This window comes from Xenopus tropicalis, chromosome 9 (assembly GCF_000004195.4).
Source record: "Xenopus tropicalis strain Nigerian chromosome 9, UCB_Xtro_10.0, whole genome shotgun sequence".
Lineage (NCBI taxonomy): Eukaryota > Metazoa > Chordata > Amphibia > Anura > Pipidae > Xenopus > Xenopus tropicalis.
The window spans coordinates 44,799,698-44,819,319 of record NC_030685.2 but is presented as its reverse complement, the minus strand read 5'-3'; the positions used below and the strand labels follow the sequence as shown (position 1 = coordinate 44,819,319).

General features: G+C 38.8%; 1 protein-coding gene across 4 annotated transcripts in view; it reads right to left on the bottom strand.

Annotated features, from left to right (window-relative positions):
* pgap1 (post-GPI attachment to proteins 1) overlaps positions 1-19,622 on the bottom strand; it is a 308,887-nt gene that overhangs the window by 128,860 nt on the left and 160,405 nt on the right. For all 4 annotated transcript variants that reach the window (XM_031892786.1, XM_031892788.1, XM_031892785.1 and 1 more), the window contains exons 11-13: positions 16,444-16,493; positions 5,488-5,539; positions 3,224-3,301 (exon numbers count right to left, since the gene is read on the bottom strand). In XM_031892786.1, the coding sequence (XP_031748646.1) occupies positions 3,224-3,301; positions 5,488-5,539; positions 16,444-16,493 (180 nt within the window). The remainder of the gene's footprint in view (positions 1-3,223; positions 3,302-5,487; positions 5,540-16,443; positions 16,494-19,622) is intronic.

Here is a 19,622-nt window from a genome sequence, read left to right as displayed (position 1 = left end):
TGGTCTCCTGCAGGATTCTCATGGCTCCCACCTCTCTATACCATCTGCTGGAAATGGAGGTTGCCCAGGATATCAGCAGTAACAGGCAGTTATCGCTTGCATTTCATTAGTTGAAAAAGACTTTGAGGGCAGCAGCCACTAGAGAGAGCAAAAGTCACTTTAAGCTCAGTGTTTCACTTTGGTGTTTCTTAAGGGGCAACAGTGTAGTACATCCTAAGAATCCGATACAGCAGGTTTTGCTATAAGAATCGGGACTATCCCACAAAAAACAGGACAGTTGAGAGGTATGGAAGTATCGTCTTGTGCTACAGTCACTACAGATGATGGCAAAGTTAAAATGGGTTAAGGGTCAGGTAAGGCAAAAGTACATTAAGTATATCTCAGATATACTCACACAGTTACAGGGGTAGTTCAACTTAAAGTTAAACTTTTGGTTTAATAGGGATATTCTAAAAGATTCTGCAATTGGTCTTAATTTTTTTTTTTTTTATATATTTTTGTTCAGTGACCAGTGGTTTTAATGAGAATCAAAAACTAAAGAAAAAGCAAAGAAAACAGGACTCATATCCAAATGAGTGTACAAATTGTCAAAATAATAAATAGTAATTAGCTAAACTACTTGTGACATTAGTATTAGCATTAGCATCAGAATTTAATAATCAGCCCTGTAAATTTTGCCTGGTGCAGTTCAGTATATGAAATATGGCATTCATCCCATAACAAACATATATTAAGATTATTTTACTAGCAGTTCACTGAGAGTTGGTTATTAGTGTGTATACCAGAGTCTTGGGTAAATGAGGTTTACTTATTATGTCTTTGAGAGGGCTTGTTACCTTTTGTTCAAAGGGGGTGGGCATTATTAGTGATGTGTAGGTCAGAAAAAAATCAACCTGCACCTGACCCTAACCCACAAAATGTTGCCTTTGTAGTACCAGCACCCAACCTTTTTTCTCTATATCCTACGTTACTATGTGCCTTTGGTTCCAAAACAGATCCTATGATGAAGTGCTGGGCATTTTAATGGATTAAAATACATTTGTAGAAATTTTTTACTAACTTTAAGTGGTATTTCAGTTTATAATCATGTACATTTACACCATAACCTTATCATGAAACGTTTTTCAGGTTGGAATTGATGTGACCAAGTTGCTTTCTGTTGGACTGAGTTAAAGGAGAAGGAAAGTCATTTTGGCATTTTACTGCATTAGATTTGCCACATTAGTGCCACCTAGAACAATATATTTATTAGATTACTTAGATTGTAAGCTCTACGGGGCAGGGACCATACCTAGTGCACTCTTACCTTCCAATTTGTGTCTGTATGTTACCCAACCACTTAGATTGTAAGCTCTATAGGGCAGGGATCTCTTTCCTACTGTGTCTCATACCACATGGCACTTACTCCCTTTGTATTTATATATATAAAAAAAGTTTTACATTTGAATCAAAATTTATATGACACCAAGTTATAATATTTTTGGAAGATGCTCTTAATGATAGTACTCTTGTTTTAGCTCATGACATGGCAGATAGCAGATAAAAAAAAGCTCTTTGATACTATCCAGAGTTTTAATGAAATAAAGTACCTGGGCTAGAAGTGAAATCCACTAAATCAGCAGTGTACTGAGAGCACGCCGCTGCCCCCCTTCCCACTGGAAAATCATAATAGGGGCCTGGTGCACACAGGTACCTAGCACTGCCCCCTTCCCCGCTGCTGAATGAAAGCAGATCCCATGGTCTGGACCCCCTTCTCCCTCGGGCCCCCCTTTTTACATCATAAAATGCTTGTCAAAAAGATATAAAAGATCATCCTTCTATTCCTTTAACATCCTAAAATTTCCCAAAACTGCAGGCAAAATGGGAGGGGGGCAGTTTGCCTGCAGGTTTGGGAGATTTTACTGATTCACAAGAAAGGCAACAAGACAACCCATCAAATAACTAATCTCATAAGAAATGGCAGTTGGTATGTAAAACACTCATAGGCAGTTTGTGGCAATTTTATCACTTGATTTTGCAAAGGCTTATGACTATATAGCCCATGTGTACCTTTTTAATGCTTTTAAGAAAATAAGTATCCCTGAAGATTTTTATTCAGAGATACTGACACCAGAAAATTTTGACCACCAATTTATAAGATGTGCAGTATAAAGAACCCTGAATGACACATATACAGCAATGAAATGTATTGAGTGGGGGGGGGGGGGGTGCAAGGCCAAGTAGTATTGCCTTGGGCACAAATACTACTTGGCCTAGCTTGGCCAAAACTACACATGTGCAGTAGCCCTTTTTTTTATTGAAGCAAGGGTATGTTACTTCTTCACCCAAAGGTTTAAAACTGCAAAAAATATCATACAGTGCAAATAAGGGTGCAATACTTTAAGTCACCTGGCCAGAAGGCACAAAATGAGATGAAGACTTCAGGCCCACCTTTAACAGAGGACTAGAGTGGGTCCCTTTATCCCCGACCTTCCAAACCAAAAGGCCGAAAAGAAGCAAGGGTCTTCAGACCCCCTTTGCCGCAAGGCTAGGGGGGGTCCCTTATCAGCCAGCCAAACACTTTTATGAACATGGTAGAGCTGTGTTTCAGGTGGAGAAAAAGCCTAATGTCCACACATACTGACCCCTAGGTCAGTGGGTTGACCAGGATGAGTTGTGTTGCTCCAGATCCAAAGTAAAAAGAAAACAAATATAAATAGCAGGTGATATTCTGGAGTAAAACATAAATAAATAAGTAAAATCAATTTTGAAAAGTAGCTGTGTGCAACCCCATCAGCAAGATTTTAAACATTTATTTTCACTCACTTAATGCTTAAATGGTTGGGTAAAGTTGGGTATAAAGTGCGCTAGTGCCAGTGAGTCCACAATGCAGTGTAAATCTTTGGGTGCAATACTCAGGCTAATTAGCTGCAGGCCTATGGCCAGACCAAGTGCTGTAACTGCTCAATCAGGAGGGAGTGACCAGTTCCCTACTTTAGAACAGATACTACACTTGATCTTGACCAAACGGTAAAGAAGCGATAGGTTCTCCACCGCCAAATGTTATTAGCCCATAGCAGAGAGTGTTTTTTTAAAGTTAAGAATGAAATAAAGTTCTCTTTTAAGATGAATTTCAGTACTGGATTATGTGTGAGGAGCACTAAACAGCATGTTTCAAAATGAGAGTAATGAATTAAGAAAAAAAAGTGGAATAAATGCAATAATTTAACTTGGTATTAATTACCTTACTTCCATTTGTTGCAGGTAAGTAGAGTATAAAATGTGATAAATTTGAATAGAGCTCCAATTTCAAGGTGACAACCTAAAATAAACAAATTAATATTTAATGGAATTACTCATAATTCTTACATCTAGTTTTCTCTGTGAGAAATAATTTATTTCTCCAACTTCCTTCACAGATTTATTTTTATAAAGTGCATACTTTACCCTTATTTTCATATGAAGTTAAAAAAGACTTTTGTGGATCTATTACAAGCTATGTTTCACTTATTCTTCATTATTTCTTTTTTTATGTCTTTTGTATCATTAGCCTTCATAGTCTAAAAAGGCAATCTAGTAGTTGGGATAAAACAGATTTTGAGGATTTGATTTCACTATTTGTCTAATCTGTTATCGCTGATTATTTTCTGGCAATTTACTAATATTCTGTTATGATTAAAAACTGAAAATAAAAAATAAAAATTGTCTGTGAACTTTGTATAACTTGTGAAAAAAGCTTTAGCTCCTAGTTGTTGCTCTGTGCTGCAACCAAATACTATTGGAGAAATCTAAAAAATAGGAAAAAAGCTTCAGCAGGTTTGCTGCAAAACATTTATTGTGGGTAGTGGTAACACAGCATGTTTTGGGTCGATACCTTTTATCAAGTGTACAAAAACCATAACCATGTGTTCTCATTTAAAGCCAAATTGACCTATGACCCACCAAGCACACAGCATTTTAGGAAACTCCTTAAAGTGATAGTACAACAATTAAACATAAGTGATGGGTCATTATATATATACCTTATGAAAAAAGTGCTAAAATTAAGCAAGGTAATATTTCATTATACATTAACATTAAAGTGATAGTGCAGCGATTAAGCATAGATAATACCACATTGTGCATAGATTTATCAAAACAATAAAATATAAGATGATCAAAAACAAGTGCGAAATGAATAAAACATACAATCAAAATAGTAAATTCATTAGTTGATCCAATGTGCTTAGAAATTCATTAAAAACAGTTCCGTAAAAGAAAAGGGGGTTCCAATTGAACCAAGTCAACCAAAAGCACTCTTGGGGGCCACTGCACGCCTGTCTAACGTGTCTAAACAATATTTCTGGTGGACTTGGTTCAATTGGACCCCCCTTTTCTTTTACGGAACTGTTTTTAATGAATTTCTAAGGACATTGGATCAACTCTAATGAATTTACTATTTGGATTGTATGTTTTATTCACTTTGCACTTGTTTTTGATAATCTTATATTTTATTGTTTTGATAAATCTATGCACAATGTGGTATTATCTATGCTTAATCGCTGCACTATCACCTTTAATGTTAATGTATAATGAAATATTACCTTGCTTAATTTTAGCACTTTTTTACCACTTTGTGGTATTATCTATGCTTAATCGCTGCAATTTAATATGTATAACGAAATATTACCTTGCTTAATTGTAGCACTTTTTTCAGAAGGTATATATATAATGACCCATCACTTATGTTTAATTGTTGTACTATCACTTTAAGGAGTTTTCTAAAATGCTATGTGCTTGGTGGGTCATAGGTCAATTTGGCTTTAAATGAGAACACATTGATAAAGGGTATTGACCCGAAACATGTTGTGTTATCACTACCAAAAGAAATGTTTTGCAGCAAACCTGCTGAAGCTTTTTTTCCTATTTTTTGGATTGCTATAATTAAAAACTGCTTTCTAATCGCTACGTTAATTAAACCCTAGTAATCCATTACAGGTTGAAGTCCAAGCCTGAGAGCTGAAAACCAAAATCCATTTGGTCATATTCTACCTGATCCCTGGTATCCCTGACATCCATTCAAGATGGGCACATGTACAATACATTAATAAAGTCCCAATTTGTAAATGTGCTTATCAGGGTGGAGCAACAGATACCTGGGATCGGGGAGAAAATAACCCACATGGCTATATGGAGTAAAGTGCATATGGAAAAAAATAGGTATTGTTGTCAGTGGAGGGTGCCTAACAAATTGGCACACCCCAGTGTTTTTATTGTTTCACTGTCCTTGAGAAGCTTTGAGAAGAGTGAGTAAAGAATTTTTCACAGGACAAACACAAAGCAAGCAATAATGGACACTTGAGAAAGCAGCTTGTCTCAGAAAATCCTTGTTTATTCAATGATAAGTCAAGTAAAGTGGTACAGGTTTCGCGAGTCTTTGCTCTTTATATACATTACAAAGGACAATGAATAAAACAATCACCTGGGCACTGAATGTCTTAGGGATTATAATTACCACTAAAGTCTTACCTTTGCTGAAGGTAGAAGCTCAGTTTCCCATGAAAGGTCAGTGATCTGCAAACTGAAATGCATGACAAAATTGTTTCACATTTCACATTTAAAACAATGCATTGCACTGCAATTATTTTTAGCTTAGAGACTAAAATCGTTGGACTTGATGGACGTGTGTTCTTTTTTTTTTCAACCTAATTTACTATGTTATTATAATGGTAAGAATTATGCAGATTGCTGGGATTAAACTACTTATAGGAAACTATTATGTAACCTGATATTTTTCAAAAAAAGCTACATCGTACTGTAATTGAAGCAGAAGCAAAAAAAGGTAATTAATATAAAAGAGAAAAAGTACCGTTATAACTTACTCTCCGTTATAACCCAAAGATATCCCTCTTCTGTATATTACCGAAGATCTGTTCCATTTTATTGACTTTAAACTTTAATATGTAGTGAGCCTACATATTATATATATATATATATATATATATATATATATATATATATATATATTCGAACAAGAGGACCGCTTCACTCAGGACTTATGAAAAAATGTAGTTTTAATCAAGCATCACAAATGGAGACTGACGTTTCGGCCGGATTCCCAGCCTTTCTCAAAGTAACAAACTGTGTAAATTGCACACCTAAATACATTCAGTGGCGGGAAACAAAGAAATGACATAGGACGTGACGTGTATCCAAACGGACCAATTGTGTGAACTGTTCAAACACCAACATTTAAACTTAATAATGTTGGTGTTTGAACAGTTCACACAATTGGTCCGTTTGGATACACGTCACGTCCTATGTCATTTCTTTGTTTCCCGCCACTGAATGTATTTAGGTGTGCAATTTACACAGTTTGTTACTTTGAGAAAGGCTGAGAATCCGGCCGAAACGTCAGTCTCCATTTGTGATGCTTGAATAAAACTACATTTTTTCATAAGTCCTGAGTGAAGCGGTCCTCTTGTTCGAATATCTATGCATTTGTGATTTGGACTGCACCCAGGCCACCGATCCTTATCTTTATTGTGAGTGCCCTCCTTTCTACAGCGTTCTATATATATATATATATATATATATATATATATACATACACAGGTATGGGATCCCTTATCCGGAAACCCATTATCCAGAAAAGCTCCGAATTAGGGAAAGCCCATCTCCCATAGACTCCATTTTAATAAAATAATATAGAATTTTAAAACTGATTTCCTTTTTCTCTGTAATAATAATAAAACAGAACCTTGTAACTGATCCCAACTAAGATATAAATAATACTTATCGGATGCAAAACAATCCTATGGGGTTTAATTAATGTTTTATTGATTTTATAGTAGACTTAAGGTATGGAGATCCAAATTACGGAAAGATCCCTTATCCGGAATACCCTTGGTCCCGAGCATTCTGGATAATGGGTCCTATACCTGTATATATATATATATATATATATATATATATCTCCAGAGATGGGGTGACGGCACTCTCAGGGATTTACACAAAGAAGTCTTTGAATTTTGCAGAAAATGTGAGGCTTTATTCAATCCAACGTTTCAGTTCCAAAATGGAACTTTCTTCAGGGATAGCAACACCACACTGTGCTACAAACGTATATAAACCCAAAAAGGCGCCAATGTTGTTGCTAGGCAACCCTCAAACAAATGTTTACAGTGAGAAGTTTCAGACAAACAACTTAAAAACATATTGTAATGTATATATACAAGTTAATAACTAATCCGAGTCTAAAGAGAAAGTTAATGGGAAAGTGTTACAAGACCTGAAAAGGTGGCTGAACATGGCTTCCGAGCCTCCTATCAGAAGAGCCGAATATGTGGAAGAGCCCCGTGTTATTCATTCCTTTTCACCAGGACTTAGGGCACATAATCATATGGAACCACCTGAGGCTGCGAAAAATAGGGCACAAGGAAGAGAAGTTGCGCGCCATTGCTAGGCAACCAAAGTAGAGTTGAGCGGACACACAGAGCCTGAGTGTATCGGCAATAGCTGTAAAGGATATACGTCCAAGCGGGTTTTCCTTCCCCCAGTGCTGTCAGAGTATGCGGAAGAGCAGTACCTACAACGGACACCCTGCGAGACCAGCGAGAATTCCATCCTACACGCCTCCAGTCATCACCCTCCAGCATTCCTTATTCCCAATTTTTTAGGGTAATCAGGAACAATAGCTCAATCAATACCGCCAAAACCCAGCTACAAGAAATGTATGACAGATTTATAGAACGTGGTTACAAAGAACACATCTTGTATGAACAACTTCAGAGAGCCTTACAACACACACAAGACTCTCTGCTGAATAAGGAACCCATTCCAAACAAACAAAAATCACCTCTAATTTTTACTACTACCTTCTCATCCAACTCCCGGGCACTTGTGGGTAGCATCACTAAAAATTGGCCGATGATTAATCAAGACGATTCTCTATCTCTTTACCAGGCCCAGAAGCCCCTTATGAGCTACAAAGGGGGTACCAGTCTAAAGGACCTACTGGTCAAAACGGACTTTAAAAACCCAGAGGTCAAATAAAAAAACTGGCTCTCTGGTTATAAGAAACTTGGGTGCTACAAATGCCCTGATTGTGTCACTTGCAGGTGCCTACTTACTGGTCCGGATTTCCCACACCCACATACGGGTAAGAGACTAAAAATTTTGCACCGACTAGGCTGCCTCTCCACCTTTGTTGTGTACATCATTACCTGCCCCTGCGGTTTATACTATGTAGGCAAGACCATTACCTCCTTGAGAGAACGCATTGGCAACCATCGCTCGGCTATTAGTAAAGCTCTTAAAGAAGGCGAATCTAACTAACCGGTCGCCAGACACTTCCTACACATGCAACACTCTCTGCCCACCTTCAAGTGTATGGCAATAGACTACCAACCCCCCCTATCTAGGGGTGGTAACAGAGACCTGGCCCTGCTGAGGAGGGAATCCCGTTGGATCCACAGATTGGATTGCGTGGCCCCAAGGGGACTTAATGAGACTTTACCACTTGGATGTTTTATTTAAATTTGCCTCTACAGCACTTCTAATAAAGTGTTTTTTTGATAGTTTTGATGCTGATCAGATTCCCTTGTTCGAGTAACGATAGATTGTATATATCGATTTGGATACTTTGTATGTTTCTTTTTTGTTTTTTCCCTTTGTTACCATGTATCTTTTCCCTAGTAACTATGTAACATTTCTCTCGCTGGCTATAGCTCCAAGCGTTTAAGTGTTTTTCTGACCTCTAGTGGCAACCTCTGGCTACACCATGTCTCCTCGTATGAGCCTTCTCCGTGGGTAGCAGGTGTACCCAAGCCCCTTTTGCATTGATGGCTGTGCCCCGCGGGGGCACTCTCTATATTTTTTCCTCCCCAGGACTGTAGGGCATTGGGCGATCCCCCTCCTCCCCTGAAGCTGTTAGTGCCCCGCGTGGGGCTCAAGGCACTTTAACAATTGTGACCAGAACCTTAGTATGTGAGTGGTGTGGCAGGCAACATTGGCTTTAATAGTACCACTGCTGATTCTCCTTTAATCTACCCCATGCATCGCTACCACGGCACCCCATCGATAACCAGGGTGTCCGTTGTAGGTACTGCTCTTCCGCATACTCTGACAGCACTGGGTGAAGGAAAACCTGCTTGGACGTATATCCTTTACAGCTATTGCCGATACACTCGGGCTCTGTGTGCCCACTCACCTCTACTTTGGTCGCCTAGCAATGGCGCGCAACTTCTCTTCCTTGTGCCCTATTTTTCGCAGCCTCAGGTGGTTCCATATGAATATGTGCCCTAAGTCCTGGTGAAAAGGAATGAATAACACGGGGCTCTTCCACATATTCGGCTCTTCTGATAGGAGGCTCGGAAGCCATGTTCAGCCACCTTTTCAGGTCTTGTAACACTTTCCCATTAACTTTCTCTTTAGACTCGGATTAGTTATTAACTTGTATATATACATTACAATATGTTTTTAAGTTGTTTGTCTGAAACTTCTCACTGTAAACATTTGTTTGAGGGTTGCCTAGCAACAACATAGGCGCCCTTTTTGGGTTTATATACGTTTGTAGCACAGTGTGGTGTTGCTATCCCTGATGAAAGTTCCATTTTGGAACTGAAACGTTGGATTGAATAAAGCCTCACATTTTCTGCAAAATTCAAAGACTTCTTTGTGTAAATCCCTGAGAGTGCAGTCACCCCATCTCTGGATATCTGACTCTCTGCACAGGCACCCAGGTATTGTCTATCTTAATGGTGTGCAGCTTATTGGCAATCTGTATATTTATATTTTTAAATCAACGCTAGATCTCTGTGGGGTTTAGATTCTAGGGCCCTTAATGTGAGGTGATGGGCCATAATATAAATGGGAGTTTATGGCCAGTGGTATGCTCATTATAATTCTCCTTATGGTGTTTGATATTGTTTTCTCCTTGGTACAGGGTTTATTTTCTTTTAATTTTGACACATGACTGGAATGACTTGTGCCATTGGGTGTGGGTTTGTGCTTTTATCTATTTATAGCTTTGATGGTTGTTACATGTTTAAGGTCTTGACAAAGGCCCAAGATGGGGGCCGAAACGTTGACCTATTTCTCCATGTATTAAGTTTTATATAGTTCAATAAAAGCTAACTTTTAAAGGATTCCCAGTGTGCACCGCTATACCTGTGGACTCTATATATATATATATATATATTTATATATATATATATATATATATATATATATATATATAAATATAGGCTGAACCATGGGGAAATATATCTCCCTTCCACCTGTTACTGGTTCACAATATATAATAAAAAATAAAACACAGCCAGCCCAAAAGGGACCGAAATCCCTTTATACCTGTATAAAATGAACAATTGATTAGAATTTTTTTATCCCTTTCACTGCCAGCTGATTTGCCACTTCTGGAACTTTTTGAACATTTTGCACTCTTTCAGTTTACCCAGGAAAACAATATATTTTTTTTTGTTTTTTTTTAGAACAACCTAAGCTTTCAAAATATGGTAGACATTTTGTGTAATTCAACTTTCAACTGTAACAAGATATAGGCTTCTAAATGTCTAAAAACTGAAAAAAATATTTTTTTCCATTATATAAACACATATATCAGAAACACAAATTATTTTATGCATGCAAAAACAGCTGATTTGGAAAGTCCCATGTCTACTGAAAGCGCCAATACCAAATATATATACGTAGTTTTATGGAGATTTCTCACTTGTATAGGGCAAAAACTCCCAGCATTATGCTTCCAAATTTCCAGTAACAGAAGGTTTACCCTAGATACATATACATTTCTTGAAAGAAAGGATTCTACTGTCCTGGCAGTACTATTGCCCCAGTCAATATCAGGGTAATTAAAATCCCCCATTATTATCACTTGCTAGTTTGGGGCAAGTGATAATAATGGGGGATTTTAATTACCCTGATATTGTCTGGGGCAATAGTACTGCCAGGACAGTAAATGGGAACAAGTTTATAAACTTGCTGCATGACACCTTTATGTCACAAGTTGTTGAGGAGCCACCAGGAACCATGCTATACTAGATCTAGTGATCTCTAATGACCAAGAACGTATAGCAAATGTGCAAGTGGTTGAACCCCTGGGTAATAGTGACCATAATGTTATTTCATTTGATGTTTGGTGCAGGAAACAAATTTACACGGGGGCAACAAAGACACTGAATTTTAGGAAGGCAAATTTTAGCTCCTTAAGGGCAGCGCTTCAGGGCATAGATTGGGGCATTATGTTTTCTGATAAAAACACAGAGCAGAAATGATTGTCATTTAAAATGATATTAAAGCATTACTGTTCTCAATTCATTCCATTAATAAGAAAAAGTAGAAGTGTTAAGAATCACCCTATGTGGCTTAACTCTGAGGTAAAGGAGTTAATAGGGAAAAAAAGGAAAGCTTTAAAGAAATATAAGTCAGAGGGGACAGTAGCTGCGTTTAATGATTATAAACACTATAACAAGTGTTGTAAAACAGCAATCCTGAAGGCAAAGATAGAAAATGAGGAGCGCATCGCGGCCGAGGCCAAGACTAACCCCAAAAAGTTTTTTAAGTATATTAATAGTAAAAAGATGCAGGTTGAGGGTGTGGCCCCATTCAGTTATAGTAACAATATGGTTACAGTGGATACAGAAAAGGCAGATGTGCTTAACCAGTTCTTTTCTTCTGTGTATACAGTAGAGGAGCCAGAGGGCCAAGTCCCACCCAATAGCTGCACTGTTGCCTCAGCTCCAACTACACAGTGGTTGGCACAGGATATGGTGCTTAAAGGGTTACACACAATAAATGTAAACAAGGCACCTGGGCCAGATGGAATACACCCTTGGGTACTGAGAGAGCTAGGGGCAGAATTGCAGGGGCCTTTGTTTCTGATATTCTCAGACTCGCTTTCATCAGGTATGGTACCTAGCGATTGGAAGAAGGCGAATGTCATTCCTATATTTAAAAAGGGAGTAAGATCTCAGCCTGGCAATTATAGGCCTGTAAGTTTGACATCCGTGGTGGGCAAGTTATTTGAAGGCTTGTTAAGGGATCACATTCAAAATTATGTAGTGGCATTATGAGCAGTAATCAGCATGGCTTTATGAAGGACAGGTCATGTCAGACCAATTTAATTGCTTTTTATGATGAGGTAAGTAAGAAGCTGGACAGTGGGGATGCAGTAGATATAATCTATTTGGATTTTGCCAAAGCATTTGATACCGTTCCCCACAAACGACTGCTTTCTAAGCTAAGGTATATTGGTCTTAGTGAAGTCGTTTGCACATGGATAGAAAACTGGCTACAGGATAGGGTACAGAGGGTGGTTGTTAATGGCACATTCTCTACTTGGAATAAGGTTCTCAGTGGGGTCCCTCAGGGTTCTGTACTGGGTCCACTTTTGTTTAATTTGTTCATAAATGACTTAGGGGAGGGTATTATGAGTAATTTATCAGTGTTTGCAGATGATACAAAACTCTGCAGACCAGTCAATTCTATCCAGGATGTGACATCCCTGCAGCAGGATCTTGACCAACTGGCAATCTGGGCAGCTAAGTGGCAGATGAGATTTAATGTGGATAAATGTAAGGTCATGCACCTGGGATGTAAAAATATACAAGCCCCGTATACCCTTAATGGGACTGCACTAGGCAAATCCATAATGGAGAAGGACCTTGGAGTCCTTGTAGATAATAAACTTAGCTGTAGCAAGCAATGATAGGCAGCAGCTGCAAGGGCAAACAAGGTTTTGAGCTGTATTAAAAGGGGTATAGATTCACGGGAGGAGGGTGTTATTCTTCCCCTTTACAGAGCACTGGTAAGGCCCCATCTAGAATATGCTGTTCAGTTTTGGTCTCCAGTGCTCAAACGGGACATTATTGAATTAGAGAGGGTCCAGAAAAGGGCAACTAAGCTGGTAAAGGGTATGGAAAGTCTCAGTTATGAAGAAAGACTGGCCAAGTTGGGTCTGTTTACACTGGAGAAGAGGCGCTTAAGAGGTGACATGATAACTATGTATAAATATATAAAGGGATCATATAATAACCTTTCTAATGTTTTATTTACCAGTAGGTCCTTCCAACGGACACGAGGGCACCCACTCCGTTTAGAAGAAGGGAGGTTCCATTTAAATATTCGGAAAGGATTTTTTACAGTGAGAGCTGTGAAGTTCTGGAATTCCCTCCCCGAATCAGTCGTACTGGCTGATACATTATATAACTTTAAGAAGGGGCTGGATGGATTCTTAGCAAGTGAGGGAATACAGGGTTATGGGAGATAGCTCTTAGTACAAGTTGATCCAGGGACTGGTCCAATTGCCATCTTGGAGTCAGGAAGGATTTTTTCCCCTCTGCTGCAAATTAGAGAAGCTTCAGATGGGGTTTTTTGCCTTCCTCTGGATCAACTAGTAGGCAGGTTATATATAGGCATTATGGTTGAACTTGATGGACGTATGTCTTTTTTCAACCCAACTTACTATGTTACTATGCTGACTCTGAAAGTAAATATTCCTCCAAGTCTAAAATGGGTACACGTCTTTCTATTCCAAAAAACCAAGCCCCAAAGTTTCCTAAAATTGGCAATTTCTATGTTATTTCCAAAGATCACCTCAAAGCTTTCACTTTTAGTGATGAGCGAATCTGTCCGTTTCGCCATAAAATTCGCAAAACGGGCAAAAAATTTGCAAAACGCCAATTTGTGAAGTGCATTTGTCGCCGCAACAAATTTTTCAGCGCCGAATTTTCACGGACGTTTCGCTAAACAATTTGCCAATGCCGAAATTTTCTGCAAATCCATGCCTGGTGAAAAAATTCCTGGAAGAGGTGATATGCTTACCACTGGTGTTCTACCAGCATTAGGTGGTAGCTGTTGCCTATTTTCAGATGGTGCTATAGCGGGCACTAAATGTGTCTCCTGTGGTGCATGCACCTGAGCCTGAGTAATCATGGTATTTGTATTAGTAAGTGACCTGAAATCTGGGCAGGTAGTGGTAGTTGCGGTGAAGGGGACCTGGAGCGGTCCTTGCATTCGGAAGTGACCTTAGCAACTTTTCTGACCTTCAGTTTGTGAGGTCTTGCCGGAAGATCAATGCTTTCAATAAGAGAAAGGAGCTCCTCATCAGCGGATGCCATTGTGTAGCTTAGGTTTGTAGCGCAATGTTTGTCTCCAGCAGTATGTGTGTACACTTCTGATACAGCGCTGGTTAAGATGGCGCTGCGTAATCTCGCAATCTCTGAAGATGCGCTGACTTGAACAGGATTACGCTGTTGAGTTGTTTCGTGCTGATGCGCGTAAAACCAACAGGCGTGCTGTTTGAATATCTTCCACTGGTGTAGCCAGATACTCAACTGACGCATAGTTAAAACTCCTGGGTAGAATATAGGATCAACCACAATAGTTAAGGGGAGCACTCTGATACCATATTTGAGCCACACGGCTTCAACCAGATGGGACTACCTACAGTGGATATAAAAAGTCTACACAACCCTAATAAAATGTCAGGTTCCTGTGCTGTACGAAAATGAGACAAAGATAAATCATTTCAGAACTTTTTCCACCTTTAATGTGACCTATAAACTGTAGGTGGAGGGAAGAAAGCCAAAAAAACTAAAATAATGTGGTTGCACCTTTTGATTTTATGACAGCACTTCAGTCTATCAGCATGGCACATTTTGACTTTGCAAGATTTGCCCACTCTTCTTTGCAGAAACACTCAAAATCTGTCAGATTGCGAGGGCATCTCCTGGGCACAGCCCTCTTCAGATCACCCCACAGATTTTCAATCGGATTCAGGTCTGGGCTCTGGCTGGGCCATTTCAAAACTTTAATCTTCTTCCGGTGAAGCCATTCCTTTGTTGATTTGGATGTATGCTTTTTGTCGTTGTCATGCTAAAAGATGAAGTTCCTCCTTATCTTCAGCTTTCTAGCAGAAGCCTGAAGGTTTTGTGCCAGTATTGACTGGTATATGGAACTGTTTATAATTCCCTCTATCTTAACTAAGGCCCCAGTTCCAGCTAAAGAAAAACAGCCCCAAAGCATGATGCTGCCACCACCAAGCTTTACTGTGGGTATGGTGTTCTTTTGGTGATGTGCAGTATTGTTTTTGTGCAAAACATATTTTTTGGAATTATGGCCAAAAAGTTCAAACTTGGTTTCATCAGACCATAACACCTTTTCCCATTTGCTTTTGGGAGACTTCAAATGTGTTTTTGCAAAATGGAGCCTGGCTTGGATGTTTTTCTTCGTAAGGAAAAGCTTTTGTTTTGCCACTCTACCTATGGGGTAGACATATGAAGAAGAAGGGAGATTGTTGTCACCACACAGCCAGTGCAGCGTCACCACACAGATATTGCTGCAGCTCCTTTAATGTTGCTGTAGGCCTCTTGGTAGCCTCCTTGACCAGTTTTCTTCTCGTCTTTTCATCAATTTTGGAGGGACGTCCAGTTCTTGGTAATGTCACTGTCATATTTTCTTCACCTGATGATGACTGTTTTCACTGTGTTCCATGGTATATCTAATGCCTTGGAAATTCTTTTGTACCCTTCTCCTGACTGATAGCTATTAACAATGAGATCCCTCTGATGCTTTGGAAGCTCTCTGGGGACCATGGCTTTTGCTGTGGGATGCGGCTAAAAAAATGTCAGGAAAGACCAACTAGAGCAGCTGAACTTTATTTGAGGTTAATGGTAGGCACTTTAAATGATGGCAGGTGTATGCTGACTCCTATTTAACATTTTGAATGTGATTGCTTAATTCTGAACACAGCTACTCCCCAGTTAGAAGAGGGTGTGCACACTTATGCAACCACATTAGTTTAGATTTTTTGGTTTTCTTCCCTCCACCTAAAAGATTTCAGTTTATTTTTCAATTGAGTGGAACAGTTTCTAGGTCACATTAAAGGTGGAAAAAATTCTAAAATGATTTAGCTTTGTACAGCACAGGAACCTGACATTTTACCAGGGGTGTGTAGACTTTTTATATCCACTGTATAAGAGTTCTCTAAACCGTAGAATAAGGGAAGCACACGTGTTAAAAGTGTGAACACCTCAAGGGGGCTCAAACCTCATGCCCACTGCTGTTGCGATAGCTGGTATTTGGTTTTAATATTTGGTGTCTATAAATTTTTTTGGTTTATATGGACAACATGGGTACTCTACAGTAGTTGCCTCCCAGACTCCAAAAACATATAGGCAGGTTAATTGGCTTCTCACTAAATTGACCAAGGTGTGTGTGATGTGTAAAGTACAGTGGAAATGTGTCAGTGCTATACAAGTAACAGGAAATAAAATAAATACAAATAATAGAGATAAAAATGAGATGAGCATTCTAATAAAGCGGTGATTGAGCTTCACATATTCAGTTTCTGTGTCCTTTATTCTTAACTATAGTTTTACTCTAGATGAAGGGAGAATCTACAGAACAATCTGATTGTTATTGTCTTTTAACAAACAACCTTTTTAGTAAAGGAAATAAGCTTACCATTTAGGTGACACGGTCTTGTTACAGCCAAAAATCCAACTATGAGTATACTGCAAATAAAAAGCATGGGTTTTATTTATAAACAAAAATATTAACGGACTTCATATCAGTTTCTAACTCACTTACATTTAAACGAGGTACATGTAAATAAGAATGGGCTCACAGTGCTTCTGTTATCCACAAAAGATGGTCACTTTTAACACATTGAGAACCGGTGTACAGAAAGCAACACATAGGAGAACATATATTATAAACAGGCTGTTTTTTTGTTTATTAAACTTTTTTATTAAATACAAGACATTATAAAACAGCATTTTTTTTTAAATAAAATGAGATTTTTTTGACATAGAAATATATCTCGACAAACAAAGGAATTTCCTTTTTTACTTATTGCTCGTTTAGTGTCTTTAAAGGAGAAAGTCTCAATAACTAGGGGGGTGCCTGCTCACGTGCAGGATTTCTGCTAACAGGAGCACTGCCTGGGTTACCAGGGTGGGAGTTACAATCACAGGTATTAAATAAAATATAAAAAGACATATCAACCCCAAAAAGCCTAATAAAAGAAAACATAATTCTAATGAACTTTCCAATATGAATTTATTAATAATTTAATTGCTCTAAAAGTTATTTGGAAATGTATCTGCTATTGAAAGCATTTGCTGAACTCCTGGTTGTCACTCTTTAAACAATTTTGTAAAGGTCAGTCTCCTCCAGCAAAGGTTTCAAATGCCAGAGCCAGCAGGACAAAGAATAGAAAAGGACTGGCAAACACTACTTCTAATAGCAATTATACATACAAATAACTAAAAAAACATTACAAATTTGTAATAAATATACATTGTAAAGTTGCTTAAAATGTTGTTTTCTTTCATGAGGCAAAACATTATATTCTGTGTAGACTTGTCCTTTAAATAAAGGTATTAATAAAGGGTAATAAACCCTCGGGTACCCAGGTGATTATAATAACTGAGGGGGTTCCTAACATTTGGATCCCAAGTGATTACGACTTTCCTTCTCCTTTAATTATGTGAAAATGCTTAATTTTTGAAATGTTGAGACTCTGCAGTTTTTTAACACAGTCCTGCAACAAAATGGTTGAAAATAATAATGCTATTGTATTCCTACAATTGTGGAGTGCTGCTGCCATGAGGCGAATTGAGAAACTTACCTCAGGGGGCAGTGCCTGACAACTTTCCAGGGGCTGCAAAAACTTGCTTCTGGTAACTTAAAAAGCCAAAATTCCGATTTTTAAATTGGAATATCGGCTCTTCTAGTGCTAATGCTGCGACCCTTTAATACAGTTCCTCATGTTGTGGTGACTCACAACCAAAAAATTATTCCTAAGACCATCAGAAATATGTGTTTTCCGATGGTCTTAGGCAACCCCCAAAAGGGGTCCCGACCCACAGGTTGAGAACCACTGCTCTTAAACCATATATATTTCTTCTGATTTGCTTGTGTGCAGTGTGTCACCATGCCCAGATCTTTGTGGCCTTTAGAAAGAATGTTACAGATACCTATGGAAATGGGAAGGGTTTTAAAAAGACTGACAAACAGCTGATCATCAATTATTCCACTGTCTGGATCATCTACAATTGGAGAACATTTCAAACTGCCAGCCAGCTTCCCAGTGGGGTTAGGGGGAACTAGCATAGCAGCACTGAGGGCAGCTGCAAATGTGGGGAGGGCAGCAGGCTCATGGATCAACCACTGGCAGGGGCCAGTGTAGTGACAGGTGGAGAACAGACAGTGGAATTTAATGAGGGAGACAAATTTGTGACATTTAAGAGGGGAAGTAGGGGAAGGAAAGGTAAGGGGGCTGGTCCACAGCCTGTCCAAAGCAACAGATATGCCATTTTGGGAGAAGATGTTGAGAAGGAAATTGGCATGTATGGAGTCTCTAATATCTAAGCAAAATAACAGAAAATATAACAGAATGAAAAGATAAAAAAGGGAAAACAAAACTGACCACCAGAAGATAAAAGGGAAAAGAGAAACAAAAATAGAGAAGGAGGGGACTGGCATGAACTGGCATGTATAGAGTCTCTAACGCAGGTGGGGGGAGGAGTGCTAAGAAGGAATGGCAGGTTATAGTTATAGGGGATTCAATTATTATAAAGGTGGATAGGGTAATCTGTCACAAAGACCCTCCATGACCAATGTATTGCTGCTTGCCTGCCTGGTGCTAGGGTTTGGCATGGGGTGGAACGAGTGGACAGATTATTGGGAGAGGCTGGGGAAGACCCAGCAGTCAAAGCACACATAAGTTCCAATGACAAAGTTAGAAGAGGGGGGAGATCCACAAGAATGAGTTTAAAAAACTATATGAGAGGTTGAGGGCAAGGACTTCCAAGGTAATTTTCTCAGAGTTATTACCTTTGCTACGAGCAATGTTAAGAAGGCAGCAGGTGCTTAAGAATGTGTGGATGGGAGATTGAGGGAGGAGGGCTTTGGGTTCCTGGAGAACTGGCCTGATTTTTCAATTGGCTACTGGCTCTTTCTATGAGCTTTTTTCAACCTAACTTATTATGTTACTATGTTAAAAGTAGAGGTTGAAAGGACTGAAATAGATATATTTTTTAAATCAAACGGTAGAAGAAAATAGATTGTCTTTGTAAATAAAATTCTTGGGGTGCTAGTACTTACTGCCTTTCACCGCAAAATGTACTTGTGGTGCCAGGACCAGTGAGCTGTATAGTTGCTTGAGGCAGCTAATCTACTGTCTCCACGATCCATCAGTTTATTCTTTATGGTACTTATTGTTCTACAACTTGTGCAGGGTTTGCTCTAGGTCTAATAAGCCAAACATAGCAACCACTCGGTGCACTTAAAATATCTCACTATCTGGTTGTTGTCAGGTATTGAACTTGGATAAAATGTAGCCCCTGCTGTAATATAGTCTTATAAGTAAAAAAAATCACAAGGGTGGTTGGGATTTTAATAGTTAAGAGCGGGCAGGTTCTTTAAAAGACATAGTGCAATTCAAGTGCTGCACAACCTGTCCCATCCTCGCCCCCAAGTAAAAACATCTATTGCCTATGACCTAATCAGATAGGGTGGAAGTGGGAGAAAGGAACACCAAAGCCCCTAAAAAATGGAATGTAGTTTCTTCTTCTGGTTGTTTTTAATGCATTTAAACACAATTTTGCAAGCAATTTTGCGATTGAAACAAGCAAGTT